Source organism: Meles meles, chromosome 19 (assembly GCF_922984935.1).
Source record: "Meles meles chromosome 19, mMelMel3.1 paternal haplotype, whole genome shotgun sequence".
NCBI classification, from domain to species: domain Eukaryota; kingdom Metazoa; phylum Chordata; class Mammalia; order Carnivora; family Mustelidae; genus Meles; species Meles meles.
The window spans coordinates 53,529,423-53,546,092 of NC_060084.1; the positions used below are offsets into that span (position 1 = coordinate 53,529,423).

The 16,670-nt window shown below is 39.7% G+C and overlaps 1 protein-coding gene across 1 annotated transcript in view; it reads left to right on the forward strand.

Moving 5' to 3' along the window:
• The window catches only part of LOC123931370 (zinc finger protein 432-like), a 48,946-nt gene extending 34,347 nt beyond the window's left edge, over positions 1-14,599 (forward strand). The window contains 1 exon segment of the mRNA XM_045988380.1: positions 11,925-14,599. Within this exon segment, the coding sequence (XP_045844336.1) occupies positions 11,925-12,832 (908 nt within the window). The 3' untranslated portion in view covers positions 12,833-14,599.
• The last annotated feature ends 2,071 nt before the right edge of the window (positions 14,600-16,670 follow it).

A 16,670-nucleotide genomic window follows, 5' to 3' on the forward strand; every position in this document is an offset into this window, starting at 1 on the left:
CGCGTCAGAGCAGCCTGGGTTGGAGATGTCCCTGTTGGCTCCTTGGGCTTGCTTGTGGGTTAGTAGGGCCTTTGATACAGGACTCCCTCCTGGAGACGCCCGGTGGGGCTGTCAGTGTTTGAGGAGGTCCAGGGCCCCCAGAGAATCGGAAGGTTCCGGCTCAAACCTTGAATGCCGGAGACAGACCTGAAAGGTGCATTTTCTCCAGTTAATCCGAACCCAGTTTACTGCTTCAATCCGTCCTCTTGGACCTTACTGAAAAGTTCGTCTCCCAACATCACCGCTCTTCTCACTTTCCCACAAGATTAGATGGGTTCGGAGTGAGCTAGTGATATATTGACTATTAAAGATGTAGCTTTTGTTTTTCTTGCCTTCAAGTTCACTGCACTTTTGGATATTTCCTTTTAGAGTCATTATAAGTAAAAGCCTCTTTTTTACCCTATCTTCTGTTCCATAGTGAAAACCTACCCCCCTACATTTAGGATCATCTGTATAAACACAAAGAGAAATTAATTGTATCATGTAATTGCTCATCCTCAACATATTTGCGTACGAGATGATATTTCTACATTCTTAATTATTGCAGTGAGTATCAACACAGCCAGTGCCATAGTGTCTGAATGAAACATTAATATAATAACTAGATTCAGAAGTATTCAATTACAATTTTAGTAGTTTCACTGAGGTTTAATTTACATACCATAAAATTCACCAGGTGTAAGTATTTACATTTTGGTGATTTTTTTTTTTTTTTGAGGATTTTATTTATTTATTTATTTATTTGTCAGTACAATTAGGGGTAGCTGCAGGTACAGGGAGAAGCAGGCTCCCCTCTGAGCAGGGAGCCCTATGTGGGACTCAATCCCAGGACCCCAGTATCAAGACCTGAGCCAAAGGCAGATGCTTAACCCACTGAGCCACCCAGGCATCCCTACATTTCAGTGATTTTAACTGAGTTTCTAGAGTTGTGCAACCATGAGTACAGTCCAGTTTCAAGACAATCCAACTTTAAAACATTTCTGTCACCCAGAAAAGTTTTCTTAGTCCTCTGTACACTCCTACTTCCAGCCACACACCATTCCGTCCAGAGTCTATTAATTTGCAGTTTCTAGGCATTTCATATAAACAGAATCAAAATAAATGTTTCTAGGCATTTCATATAAACAGAATCATATATGTAGTCTTTTGTTGTTGCCTTTTTTTCATTAGCATTATATTTTGGTCTACATTATAATTATCACTGGCTTTTCCTCTTTTTCAAAGTGATTTATTGAGGTAAAATTGACATACAATAAGCTACAGATCCATAATTGGTAAACTTGACATATATACTCATGAAAGTGTCGCCACCATGAAAATCATGAACATACCCCTCACCACTGAATTTTCTTTGTGCCCCCCGTTTTTAAAAGATTTTATTTATTTGACAGACAGAGATCACAAGTAGGCAGAGAGGCAGGCAGAGAGAAGAGGAAGCAGGCTCCCTGCTGATCAGAGAGCCTGATGTGGGGCTCGATCCCAGGACGCTGGGATCATGACCTGAGTCGAAGGCAGAGGCTTTAACCTACTGAGCCACCCAGGAGCCCCTTGTGCCCCTTTTTAATCCATCCCTCTCATCTTTCCCCAAGCAACCACTGATCTATTTCTCATCACTACAGGCTAGTTTATATTTTCTTAAGTTTTATTGAAATGGACTCCTACAGGATGTCCTCATTTTTATTATGATTTGATTCACTCAGGATTTGTATTTCGAGATAACATTCTTGTATCAGTAGTTCCTTTCTTTTCCTTTTTGTTGCTTTGTGTTCCATGTGGGCTTATCAGTTCATTTGTACAGTTTATTTTTTAATTTTTTTTAAAGATTTTATTTATTTGACAGACAGAGAGATCACAAGTAGGCAGAGAGACAGGCAGAGAGAGAGGGAGGAAGCAGGCTCCCTGCTGAGCAGAGAGCCCCATGCGGGGCTCGATCCCAGGACCCTGAGACCATGACCTGAGCCGAAGGCAGAGACTTTAACCCACTGAGCCACCTAGGCGCCCCCATTCTGTACAGTTTATTAATTCACCTGTTAATGGGCGATTGTTTTTCCAGTTTTTAGCTCTTACAAATAAAGCTTCTATGAACACTCATGTTCAAGTCTATATTTACATCTTTTTCTTTCTCTTGGGTAAATCTCTAGGAGTTGAATGGCTAAATCATAGGGTAGATGCATGTTTAACTTCTTTAGAAACTGCTAGACTATTTCCCCAGATGGCTGTACTTTGTATTCCCACGAGAAGTGGATAGTTGTTCTGTGTCTCCATGTTTTTGTCGACACTTTGATTTGGCTTTCTTTTTGATTTTAGGTATTCTGATGGGTGTGGAGCAGTACCTTGTAGTTTTATTTATTTTTATTATTATTTTTTACCTTGTGGTTTTAATTTGTATTTACCTAACAGTGACTAAGGATGTTAGTTAAACATCTTTTCATATGCTTGTTTGGCATCCATATATCTTCCTTGGTGAAGTACTTGTTCAAGTCTTTTACACTTCTCTGTTGTCTTTTCTTGTTAATTTTTGAGAATTCATTCTATATTCTGGATACAAGACTTTCCTTTACCAGTTATAGGCTTTGCAAAGATTTTCTCCCAGTCTTTGACTTGCCTTCCAACATTCTCTTAATAGTGTGTTTTGAAGAGCAGAAGGATTTAGTTTTTGTGAAGTCCAACACATGAACTTTTCTTTTGGTGTTGTACTTAAGAAATCCGCTTTACTGCAAGAGCAGAGGATTTTCCCCAATTTTTTCTTCTCAAAGGTTTAGGGTTTTCTGTATTTTTTTTTTTTTAGGTTTTTCACTTAGGTTTGTTATTTATTTTGAGCAAGATATATGATCCAATGTATGGATCCAGGTTCTTTTTTCTTTTTTTTTTTGGTATATGCATATCTACTTGTTCCATCAACGTTTGTTGAAAGGTTTTCCTTTCTACACTGTATTGCCTTTGCGCCTTTGTAAAATGTCAGTTGACGATATGTGTGTGGGTCTTATTCTGTACTCTATTCTATTCATTCGTCTGTTCTGACACGGACATTACCCTGTCTTGATTACTGTAGTTTCAATAAAATTCTTTTTTTTTTTAATATTTTATTTGTTTATTTGACAGAGATCACAAGTAGGCAGAGAGGCAGGCAGAGAGAGGCGGGGAAACAGGCTCTCCGCTGAGCACAGCGCCCGATGCGGGGCTCGATCCCAGGACCCTGAGATCATGACCTGAGCTGAACGCAGAGGCTCTAACCCACTGAGCCACCCAGGTGCCCCAGTTTTGATAAAATTCTTGTAGTCAGGTGGTGCAGACTCACCAATAAAGACTCATTTATTTTAGAGAGTAGGGGGAGGGGCAGAGGGAGAGGGAGTGCGCATATCTGAAGCAGATTCCAAGCTGAGTGTGGAGCACCACACCGGACATGATCCCAGGACCCGGAGTTCACATGAGCCAGAACCAAGAGTTGGTAAACCAACTGAGCCACCCATGCACCCAATCCTGTTCTTTTTTTACAGTTGTTTTAGCTATTCTAGACCTTTTGCATTTGTATGTGAATTTAAGAATCAGGTTGTCACTTTATACAGAAAAGCCTCTTGGTATTATGATTGAGATTTGTGACTCTAGGCCAACTCTGGAGAATGGTCTGTTTGGTTCATTTAAAAAAATGGACCATTTTCTGACATGGACAAAGTGTATCTTTCCATTTATTTAAGTCGTAATTTCTCTGATACAGTTTTCTTTTCTTTCTTTAAGATCTTATTTGTTTATCTGATAGACAGAGATCACAAGTAGGCAGAGAGGCAGGCAGAGAGCGAGGGGGAGGCAGGCTCCCTGCTGAGCAGAGAGCCCGATGCGCTCGATCCCAGGGATCATGATCTGAGCCGAAGGCAGAGACTTTAACCCAGTGAGCCACCCAGGCGTCTCCTCTGATACAGTTTTCAAAAGGTGTCTTAAATTTTTGGTAATCTTTTTCCCTGAGTATTTCACATTTTAAAAACCATTTTCACCTTTTTTAAAAAATCATCATTTTATTTGCTTATTTATCTTTTTTGTTTCAAGTTTTTATTTAGATTCTGGGTTAGTTAACTTATAGTGTAGTATTGGTTTCAGGAGTAGACTTTAGTGATTCATCACTTACATATTAACATCTAGTGCTCATTACAGCAAGTGCCCTCCTTAATGCCTGTCACTCATTGAGCCCATCTCCCACTCCCCCCATCAACCCTTAGTTTGTTCTCTATAGTTAAAAGGGTCTCTTATGGTTTGTCTCCCTCTCTTCCCCCCCTTCCCCTGTGTTCATTTTTTTTTTTTGTTTCTTAAATTACACGTGAGTGAAACTATATGGCATTTGTCTTTCTTTGACTTGTTTCACTTAGCATAATATACTCTAGTTCCATCCATGTCATTGCAAAAGGCAAGATTTCATTTCTTTTTGATGGCTGAGTAATACTCCATTGTATATACATATATATATAGCACATTTTTTTTTTTTAAAGATTTTTATTTATTTATTTGACTCAGAGAGAGATCACAAGTAGGCAGAGAGGCAGGCAGAGAGAGGAGGAAGCAGGCTCCCCGCGGAGCAGAGAACCCGATGCGGGGCTCGATCCCAGGACCCTGAGATCATGACCTGAGCCGAAGGCAGCGGCTTAATCCACTGAGCCACCCAGGCGCCCCTATATAGCACATTTTTATCCACGCATCAGTTGATGGACATTTGGGCTTTTCCCATTATTTGGCTATTTTTGATACCACTGCTATTAACACTGGGGTGCATGTGTCCCTTCGAATCAGTATTTTTGTATCCTTTGGGTAAACACCTAGTAGTGCAATTGCTAGGTTGTAGGGTGGTTCTATTTTTAATTTTTTGAGGAACCTCTACAAACTATTTTCCAGAGTGGCTGTACCAGCTTGCATTCCCACCAACAGTGTAAGAGAGTTCCCCTTTCTCTGCTTCCTTGCCAACATGTGTGGTTACCTGTGTTGTTAATTTTCGTCCTTCTAACAGTTGTGAGGTAATATGTCATTGTGCTCTTGATTTGTATTTCCTTGATGATGAGTGCTGTTGAGCATCTTTTCATGTGTCTGTTAGTCATTTGTAGGTCTTCTTTGGAAAAATGTCTATTTGTGTTTTCTGCCCGTTTCTTAACTGGATTATTTGGTTGGGTTTTTTTGTTTTTTTGTTTTTGGTGTTGAGTTTGGTAAGTTCTTTATAGATTTTTGGACACTAACCTTTATCAGATAAGTCATTTGCAAATATCTTCTCCCATTACATAGATTCCTTTTAATTTTTGTTGATTGTTTCCTTTGCTGGGTAGAAGCTTTTTATCTTGGTGAAGTCCCAAGTTCATTTTTGCTTTTGTTTCCCTTGCCTCCAGAGACATGTCTAATAAGAAGTTGCTATGGCCAATGTTAGAGGTTGTTGCCTGTGTTCTCCTCTAGGATTTTGATGTGAGACAGGAACCAGTTATCTTTCTTTCCTGATTGTATTTGAGTCCTCTCTTTCTTCATCAGTCTAGCTAAAAGTTTGTCTGTTTTTTGTTTATCTTTCCAAGAAAGGCAGCTTGTATTTTCATTGATCTTTTGTCTTTTTAGTCTCCATTGGATTTATTTCCACATTCCATTTTGTTATTTCCTTATATTTACTGATTCAGGGCTTTGCTTGTCCCCCCTCCCCCCACTTCTTTCCCATGTAAAATTAGGTTGTTTATTAGAGAGCTTTCAGGTGGATTGATGAGGACCTGAATTTCTATGAACTTCTCCCTTAGAGGCACTTTTGCTGCATCCCATAACTTTTTATAAGTTCTCTTTTTCATTTGTCTCAAGGTACTTTTAAAATTTCTTTTGATTTCTTCTTTTTTTTTTTTTTAAAGATTTTATTTATTTACTTGACAGATAGAGATCACAAATAGGGAGAGAGGCAGGCAGAGAGAGAGAGAGAGGAGGAAGCAGGCTCCCTGCCAAGCAGAGAGCTCGACGCGGGGCTCGATCCCAGGACCCTGGGATCATGACCTGAGCGAAAGGCAGAGGCTTTAACCCACTGAGCCACCCAGGCGCCCCTGATTTCTTCTTTGACCTTTGGTTGTTTACTAGCATATTGTTAAACCTCTGCATATTTTTGACTGTCCCATTTTCTTTTTGTGACTGATTTCTACTTTCATACCATTGTGGTTGGACAAGATTTGGACCAGAGGGTGAAGGGAGCATTCAGATTAAAGGTTAGTTTCCTGGGGTATTTTCTGTGGGCAGACCACAAGTTCCACACGGACAGAGGAAGGTTTTGTGAAACTGGTGGGGGTGGTCAACCCGTGTTAGAATTAGTGACTGCTACCATGCAGGCTGTGCACCACCATTCACACTGTAGCCCTGATGGACTTGTACTTCATTCGAAACATTTTCCAGAAGGTGCAGGGGTGGGCTTCTCTAACAGAAAGTTGCCTTGTGGGTTCATCACATGGCCCGAGGTCAGCAACCAGCGTGTATGGTATATTGAGGATTCAGAACCCGACTTTTTGTTGGAAGTGATAGAAATGGGGCATGATGAGTTTCATGACAATAGCCGAGGTCCCGAGTGACCCACTGGATATTGGTGGTAGTTCGGGTAGTGGGGCTGAATAAATAAATAAAATCTTAAAAAAAAAAAAAAAAAAAAAAAGAAGCTGCCAAACTATCTTCTAACGTGGTTGTATCATTTTACATTCCCAACAGCAATACATGAGAGTTCCTTTTGCTCCATATCCTTGCCAGCATTTGGTATTATTGGTGTTTTGAATTTGGGCTGTTCTAACAGGTGTGTAATGGTATCTCAGAGTTGTTTTAATTTGTAATTCTCTAATTATATATGATGTTGAGCAGCCTTTCATATGCTTATTTGCTATCTGTGTATCTTCCTTGGTAAGATGTCTGTTTGGGGCTTTTGCCCATTTTTAAAAAATTGGGTTGTCTTTTCTTATTGTTGAGTTTTAGGAGTTCTTTGTATATTTCGGATAACAGTCCTTTATCAGATATGTCTTTTGCAAATATTTTATCTAGTCTGTAGCTTATCTTCTCATTCTCTTGAGATAGTTTATATTTCTAGCTGTTACATTGAAATTTATCATCTATCTTTTTTGTGAGACACAGAGGGCACTTAAGTATGGGAGGGGTGGGAGGAGGACAAAGGGAGAGGGAGAGAGAGTCTTCAGTGGGCTCCACACCCAGCCTGGAGCCCCATGCAGGACTTGATCTCTCGACTCTGAGATCACAACCTGAGCTGAAATTAATTGTTGGACACTTAACTGACTGAGCCACCCAGCCAACCAAACTGGCATTCCTGGGCTAAATCCCCCTTAGTCACTGTATGTAATCCCTACTTATATTATCCTAGATTGTTTTGCTAATATGTATTTCTTTCCTTTAAATTATTATTTATTGACATACAGTTCAATATGGGTTTTGGGAGTAGAGTTCAACGATTCAACCTTTACATATACACCAGTGCTCATCATAACAAGTGCCCTCCTTGATACCATCACCCATCTATCCCATCCCCGACCCACCTTCCTCCATCAACTCTGTTTTTTCTCTGTAGTTAAGAGGCTCTCATGATTTGTTTCCCTCTGTTCTCCCCCCACCAAGTGTTCATCCATTTTGTTTTCTTAGATTGCACATATGAAAGCAATAATAATGTATTTGTCTTTCTCTTATTTCGCTTATTGTTTTGGTAATATGTTAATGATTTTTCACATATTTCATGAAAGAGATTGGTCTGTAATTTTCCTCTCCTGTGGTGCCTTTGTCTGGCTTTGGTATTTTGGTAATAGTGACACCTTCTATGGTGTCTTATGCCCACGTGAGTTAGTTTTTTTAAGTAGGCTCCGCGCCCAGCATGGAGCCCAAAGTGGGACTTGATCCCTGAGATCAAGTTCTGATCGGGGATCAAGGGTTGATTGCTTAACCAACTGAGCCACGCAGGTGCCCCAGGAGACAGTTTTTAATTACTAATTCAATTTTAATTACTAATTACTAATTCAATTTCTTGTTTTATGTCTATTTGGCTTTTTTTAGAACTGTTCTTCTGTCTGTTATTTGTCTCTTTCTAGGCATTTGTCCATTTCATCTAATTAATATTTATTTTTAATTCATGATTACTCAGAAGTATACTAGTTAATTTCCAAATGTTTGTGTATTTCTGAATTTCATTCTGAAGCAGATAATCTAATTCAGTTTGCTGTGGTTGGAAAATATATTGTAAATTTATTGACATTTGTTTTATATCTTAAATTATGGTCTTTCCTGGAGAATGTTTCGTGTACCTTTGAAGAGAATGTATATTTTGTTTCTATTGAGTATGGCATCAAATAATTGTCAGTTGATTATGTTGTTCAAGTCTTAAATATCTCTGCTGGTTTTCTGTTTGTTTGTTTGTTTTTAGATTTTTAAAAATATTTATTTGAGATTGTGAGTAAGACAAGAGTGAGAGTGAGAGAAAGAGAGCACAGAGGGAGAGAGAGAAGCAGATTCCCTGCTGAGTAGGGAGCCCGAGGTGGGGCTCGATCCCAGGACCCTGCGATCTTGACCTGAGTCAAAGGCAGACACTTAACCCACTGAGCCACCCAGGCGCCCCTGGTTTTCTGGGTTTTTGTTTGTTTGTTTGTTTTTTAATTATTGGCAGTGGAATTTTGAAACTCAACTATTATTATTGAATTTCCTATTTCTCTCTTTAATTTTGTCAGTTTTTATTTGTATTTTGTGATTCTGCCATTAGGTGTGTATAGATTAGTAATTTATAGCTTCCTCATTTGTTTACCTTTTCTATCATTATTGCCCACCAGAGAAAACTCACACAAGCCTTGGTATCAGAGTTTTTATTGGAGTTAATGAGCACTATGACTGATTGCTTGTGTGGCTGACCTTAGTCTTCTCCAGCCCCTCCAGAGACCTGGCTGATACCACATGGTCCAAGGCCCTTCCCCATAAATCATTTTATTAGAATAGACTGCCCTGCATGGCCCAAGCCTCCCAGGTGAGCAGAGACACTCTTATCATGCAGGATATCCCAAGGACTTAGAAGTTTCCTCCTAGAAACTAAGGGCAAAAGCCAAGCCTCTGTTGGGCAAGGTTAATCATTTAGTGCACAAAGTGGGATAAAACAGCCTGTGATTTGCTTGGTACACCAGTCTGCACACTGAAGTGTGTGTACCCGTGGGGCATATAAAGACTTTCAAAGCAGGGCACGAGCACGCATGCTTTTTAAAATGTCCAGATCTTTGGAACCTTCCATATGTTCTAAGTGGTTGTTATTGATAATCCACCGGCTTCTGAGGCATCCTGCTTTATTGCTTTGCTTTCCCACCTCCCCTTTAATAGCCATGCGGCTTCTACTTCACAGAGGAGAGGCACACCTCTCCCTCATTTAGGACCCTGCTTTATTGCCCTAGAGTGTGAAAGCCTCGGGGGCACCAAATAAAGGCACAGTTGGAAATACCGAGGTCCTCTAAGGTAAGTGTGTAGCAGCAGTGATCACACGTAGGCCCAGAGGAGATGGACACTCAAAGTCAGTTTGCTCTTCAGCCACAGGTCCCAGGTCCCCAAGAGCAAGAGTGATCAAGTGAAGGAATGAAGGAAGAAAGAAGAGGTGCTTGGACTCGGATATCATTGCTCCTAGGGCCAACTTCAAGCAGACACCGGAGCTTTCTGACTCTAAGAACTTTGTGGCAGATGCAGGAGAGATGAAAGACAGAAGAATCCGTGTTACTGTTCTGTGAGCACAGAAGAAAATGACGAAGGCCCAGGTGATTTTCGTTTGTTACATTTTCCCTATGTTTTTCACAGGTTTCTAGTGACCTGAGAAAAATCAGTTCAACCTTTTAGTAGAAATTGGGATAATTGGATTCTGGGAAGAAATTAACTTAGACTCTAAATTCAGAAGCGGGGCAAAGTGAAATCAGGAGTGTATTACAGGGTTCATCCAGAAGGACTACTGTTAGAACACGGGTGTGACTGTGGTGCATCCTGTGGGTTACGGGAGCTGTCACTTTGAGTCTGATATCTCTAAGAGACATCGTAACCAGAGAGACATGAAAAGCTGCATGATGTGCACTGACTCTGTGGGGAAGGCAGGCCTGTTTCTTGGGGGATTCAGGAGTTTATGCCACTTAGGTCTCATGAAATTTCTTCCTTCCTTTTTTTTTTTTTAAGATTTTATTTATTTATTTGACAGAGAGAGATCACAGATCACAAGTACACAGAGAGGCAGGCAGAGAGAGAGGGGGAAGCAGGCTCCCTGCTGAGCTGAGAGCCCGATGCGGGACTTAATCCCAGCACCCTGAGATCGTGACCTGAGCCGACGGCAGTGGCTTAACCTACTGAGCCATCCAGGTGCCCTAAAAAGAAAAAAACTGTGTATAGTTGAGGCTATATGGTGATTAGAATAGCCTCCCTCATGCTTCTTCCATGTTAACAAAAGTAATTCACATCACATTAAACAGGAGCGTGTTATTGCAGGAATCACTGACACTGGAGGATGTGGCGGTGGACTTCACCTGGGAGGAGTGGCAGCTCCTGGGCCCTGCTCAGAAGGACCTGTATCGGGACGTGATGTTGGAGAACTACAGCAACCTGGTGTCAGTGGGTGAGGACAGCTTTCTGTGTCATTTAGATGTGCTCAGTCCCTGGCTTTTCCTCTGTCACTTGAAGACAGCTTTGCAATCATTATGGTCTTCGGAAGAGTCCCCTCTCTTGACCCTAATCAGAGGAGTATAATCTTTTCTATCCTGAAAGAGAGCTTTTACTTTGCATACGAGAAATTGTTTTGTCTCTAAAATGTAATGTTTTCCCATCTCAACCTACTTTACCCCAAGTCACTGCATCTAAGTCTTTTGTCATTTCTCATGAACAGGGGGTCAGGCTACCAAACCAGATGCATTGTCCAAGCTGGAAACCGGAGGTGAACCATCGATAACAGAGGATGAAATCCGGGATAGAACCCATCTGGGGAGTGAGTACCATGACGGGGAGTGGTGAAGTTACTTCTAGTCTTTAAGACAAGGTGTCACAGGTGCCTGAGGATACCTAATCAGCTCCTCCACATATTCCTTTCCCCAGATGAGAACTCTTTATCTTTTGTGGGCATTTAGCTCTAAATATGCTCCTTATCTCTTCTTGGATCTGATATTTATTTCATCTTAATCTTTATAATTTTCTTTCAAAATTGTCAACAATGAAGAGCCACCCCGACCACAACATCTTTAAAACACTTTTATTCCATACTATCCTCGTGAGAATTTGTTACTGTCTTGTTTTCCTAGGATTCGGAGAGTTTGATCGTCACCTGCAAGAACTCTCTCAAAACCAGAGGTTTCTGAAGAGCGCACAACAGTACGGGGAGCAGAGTGCATTTAGACATACTGTTCATCTGAGCAAAATACATTTTGCCATAACGCAAAATCATGTGTTTGACTTATGTAGAAAAGCTTTGAACTCAAGTTTGAGTTTAGTGAACGAGAAGAGAAGATATGAAATAAGGAAGGCTGTTGAGTTTGATGGAGAAGAGAAATCTTTTCTGCATGGTAATCACGAACATTTGTATTCTGGAATTGAATTCCCTGAAAGCACAAACCATAGCAGCACTGAATTCCAAGACTTTAAGCATCAGAGGACTCACAGAATAGAGAAACCCTACTCATGCATCGAAGTTGGGAAAGCCTGCATCAGGACGTCTCCGCTCATTTACCAAGAGAGCAGTCGTAGAGGAGAGAAACCCAATGGGTGTGATCCATGTGGAAAACCCATTTTCAGAAATGTCATGTTTGCTAAACATCCGAAAACTCATACACAAGACAAAGTCTGTATAATCAGCGAATGCAGAAAAGGCTCTAATGTGAAGAGCGGTCTCATTTTGCCTCAGCAAACCCAAATGGCAGAGAAATCCTACACATGCAGTGAGTGTGGAAAAGGCTTCACCATGAAGCGCTATCTGATCGCACATCAGCGAACTCATAGTGGAGAGAAACCTTATGTGTGCAGCGAATGTGGAAAAGGCTTCACGGTGAAGAGCAATCTCATTGTGCATCAGCGAACTCATACGGGGGAGAAACCCTATATATGTACTGAATGTGGAAAAGGCTTCACCATGAAGCGCTATCTTGTTGTCCATCAGCGGACTCATACTGGAGAGAAACCCTATATATGCAATGAATGTGGAAAAGGCTTCACAGTGAAGAGTAATCTCATTGTACATCAGCGATCTCATACTGGGGAAAAATCTTACATGTGCGGTGAATGTGGAAAAGGCTTTACCACAAAGCGCACCCTCATTATACATCAGCGGACTCACACAGGAGAGAAATCTTACTTATGTAATGAATGTGGAAAAGGCTTCACCACAAAGCGCACCCTCATTATACATCAGCGGACTCACACAGGAGAGAAACCCTATGAATGCAGTGAGTGTGGTAAAGCCTTCAGCCAGAAGATATGCCTCATCCAACATGAGCGGTGTCATACTGGAAAGACTCCCTTTGTGTGTACTGACTGTGGAAAATCCTATTCTCACAAATACGGTCTCATTACCCATCAGAGAATTCACACGGGAGAGAAACCCTATGAGTGCCGTGAATGTGGAAAAGCCTTCACCACAAAGTCAGTACTTAACGTCCATCAAAGAACTCATACAGGAGAGAGACCCTATGGATGCAGCGATTGTGAGAAAGCCTTCTCCCACTTGTCAAACCTTGTTAAACATAAGAAAATGCACACAAGAGAAATGGGTAGATTCAGTCAAGTTGGAAATCCTTTTAACGCAGAATCACAGCTCATTACTTATGAGTGAACTCCTGAAGGCTTATGAATGTGATGACTATGAAAATGGCTTCTTTGGCAACCAAGACTTCATTAAACGGCAGTGTTTCCAGCAGATTGGAATGTAATCATGGTACTGCCGGTTTTCGGATATGTGCCCTGAGGAGATTAAAGAACGTGTCCAGGAGGTAAATCTGGTGGCTACAGTGAATGTATTGTAGTGCCTTCAGTGATCCTTACCTCATATTTTCCGTCAGTGAAAACATGTTGAGAAAACTCTGATACATTCAATGTGGAGATGCCTTGGGCAAAACTTTCTAGCTTCATTATATTCTGAAAAGCATACACGGAGGCAAATTCTGTGAAGGCAGAGACTAGGAGGGCCATCAGGGGGAAGGTAGACTTTATTATCAGGGATCATCATAAAGCATCAGTGAGCTTATTGTTCATAGAAATACAGTTTTTTAAAAAAAGTGTGTGATGATCATGGGAAAGCTTTCACCCAGGAAGAAAACCTCACTGAGGGTCAGAGTCCACACTGGAGGACAGTATATATATGGCAGGATATCAGTGATACAGTCGGCCTCGTTTTGTCAGGAAATCATATAGAAATGAAAACTTCATGAACATGCTAAATGTGGAGCACCTCCAGTCAAATTCCAGAACTCGTGAAGGAATGACGTCCTGTGAAAGTGGTAAATGTCGGAGTGCTTTTAAATGTTTTTAATGTTTTAAATGTTAAGTCTGACCTTTTAAATGTTTTAAATGTTAAGTCTGACCTCATTATACATCAGATAATTCACCTGATAGACATTTTCAGATGATACTTTGAAACCCTTTTTTGGTGGCCTTGTCAGTAATTTCATAGTTTCAAAAAGTCGTCTGCTTTCCTCATTACTGATGAATATTTATTGTTATATGCAATGCAGAGTGTCCTATGGAGTATTCTAGGACTACCCTGTATTATATGATTTGTTTTTACCTTTCTTGGGCTTTAAACTTAATTGTAAATTTAGCATACTGAAGTAGTTTAAAAGGAAATAATGTTTTACATTTATAAAATAATAAGTATTTGTACTTGCTTAACTAAGTTTATAAATACGACCAAATATTTTATAAAACTACCTTCCGAGTTATTTTTTTTCTTCCGAGTTATTTTTATAAAATGTTTAATTTGAAATCATTTTAACTTATAAGAAATTGCAAAATAGTCCAGAGAGTTCCCTAGTATCCTTTACCTCACGTCTCCCAGTAAAAACATTTATGTAAGCCAGGTCTTGTTACTGAATCCAGGAAAATGACTTGGTAGTATACTGTTAGCTAAGCCCTTAATCTTGTTTGGATTTCGTTAGACTTTCATGGTTTTTTTTTTTTTATGTTGTAATTCTAAGAAGTTTTATTACATATACAGATTCATGTAACTACTACCACAACCATCATGTAAAACTGTAATCAACACAGATTCCGTCATTGAACCTTGTTATGCTCATACCCTTATCCAAACCTACCTCTCACAACCACTTCTGTTTTCCATCAATATAGTTGTATAATTTTATGTTATAAAAATCATTTTTACAACTGGATTTAAAATATTATATATATGTTATATTTATTGACATAATTTTATATTTTTCCATAAAAGTTATTATTGACTATACAAATTTATAATTTTTTATTAGTAGAACATACGTAAACTTTTCATGTTTTTGTCATTTGGCAAATTGCTCTGAAGACTTACGTGAGTTAATGGATGGTTGTTTTATTTTTATTAGTGAGTAATAAACATACTAGATGACCAGTTTGTTTATCACTTCATTCTTGGAAGAGATCTCCTGGTTTCAGCTGTTGTAAAGATGGTATGAAATCCGCATACACGGTTTTGTGTGAGCATAAATTTTCGTTTTGCTACAATAAATTCAGGTGTATGATTGCTGGGATGTATCGTAAGTTGTGTTTAGCCTTATAAGAAGCTACTCTCTTCCGGTGTGGTTGTGCTCTTTTATATTCTCACCAGCGGTGTATGAAATACTGTTCTGTATACTCTCCAGCACTTGGTGTTCAGTGCACTTAAGGTAACTACTAATAGCTTGCTGTTGACTGGAAGCCTTACCGATAACATGAACAGTCCATTAACGCATGGTTTGTATATGTGTTATATATTATGTTCTTTAAGTTAGGAAAAAGAAAATATTATAAAGTCAGACTTTTGGGGACCCAGATGGCTGTCAGTTAAGCATCTGACTCTTGGTTTTGGCTCAGGTCATGATATCATGGGTCGTGGGATCAAGCCCCATTCATTTGTATAGGACACAGTTTTGATGCCACGGCTATTGTAAATAATGCTGCAGTGAGCATGGGAAGACAACTGGCCTTTTGAAATAGTGATTTCATTTCCTTTGGGTATATTCAAGCAGAATTATTGAATCATACAGTGGTTTTATTTTTAATTTTTTGAGGAAACTCCATACTGTTTTCCATAGTGGCTGCACCAAACTTAAAGGGTGTCTTTCATTCTTTTTATCTTTCTGCATGTTCATTTATGATTTATTTAACGAATCATCTACTGAGGCACATTCATATTGGTATTAGTTACTTTTGCATTACAAAATTACTTTCCTAAAAGTTAATGTCTAAAGACAAACATTTAGTAATTCTTTTGTGTGGGTCTAGGGTTGGATTGTCTGGTGGGGCTGTCTGGACAGAGCCTGTATGAATGGGATGTTTTTTTGTTTTTTTTTTTTTAAAACACCTCTAAGCCTCCGATGGAATTGATGGGGTCTTTCACAGGCTCTCATGCTACAACAGGCTAGCCTGGGCTCTATTCTAATGTGTTAGAAGAGCTCCAAGAGATAGACAGACTATACCTCACCGAACAAGTCTAGTTCTATCCTGTTTGTTATTTGTCCTATTGGAAACACTGGTCAGAGTCACTAGGAAGGAATGCTATCCAAAAGTGCATATAGAGATGGAAGAGAAGTACATTTACGTAACAAATTTGTGTTATTTCCTTAAAATTGTCAAAATTGATGCCATAATTATTCTTGTACATGTTCTCAAAAAAAATTTCTACGGAATCCCTGAAATTAATTGCTGGCTCAAGAAATGAAAAGTTTTAAATTGGATAATTTAAACAAGTACAAGATTGTACTCCAGAAACATTTTACTGGTTGGTATGCTCTCATCTGAATCCTGACTAAACACATCAAATACGTAATATTAAATGTGTTGCATTTTAAACTTCCAACTATGATAAGCAAGATAGTAACATCTCAGTTCACTCAAAGCCATATGTGGTGGACTATTTACCCATGCAGATGAGAGAAATAAGACTTAGCACAATAGAGTGTCTTTATTGCACGGCCTTGCCATAACGATGAATGTTATTCATCGTTCAGCCTTTATGAATATTAAGGCATAACATATTTTTGCTTCCTGTTCACTTTGTACTTATTTGAATATTAGATGCACTTTAAAAAATCGGATATTTGCAATTTTAAAAAATAAGTGGCTTATTATTGAGCTATTTAAAAAATTAGTTGGTCTTTTTCCTATTCCTCTTATAATAGGACGTGGAGAGTGGCTGTCATACATGGATAGTGGAATGGATTGGTAACTAACTGGAAAATAGTTGGCAATTTTACATGCATAGGCCTTTCTCTCCATTCTTCCCTATTTCTGGCCTTTGGTCCTCAAAGCCTGCCTTCCTCTCTGGACCCACGGAAAGATTCGCCTGCGTCCTCAGGTCAGCCTTCGCCCTGGGCACTGATCTTTTATGACTCGCCGTGGCCTTTCCCCCCCATTACTTGCCCGCAAGCCTAACTGGCTCGTTCTGACGCTTTTATTTCCTCATCAGTGACCACCATCCCTGT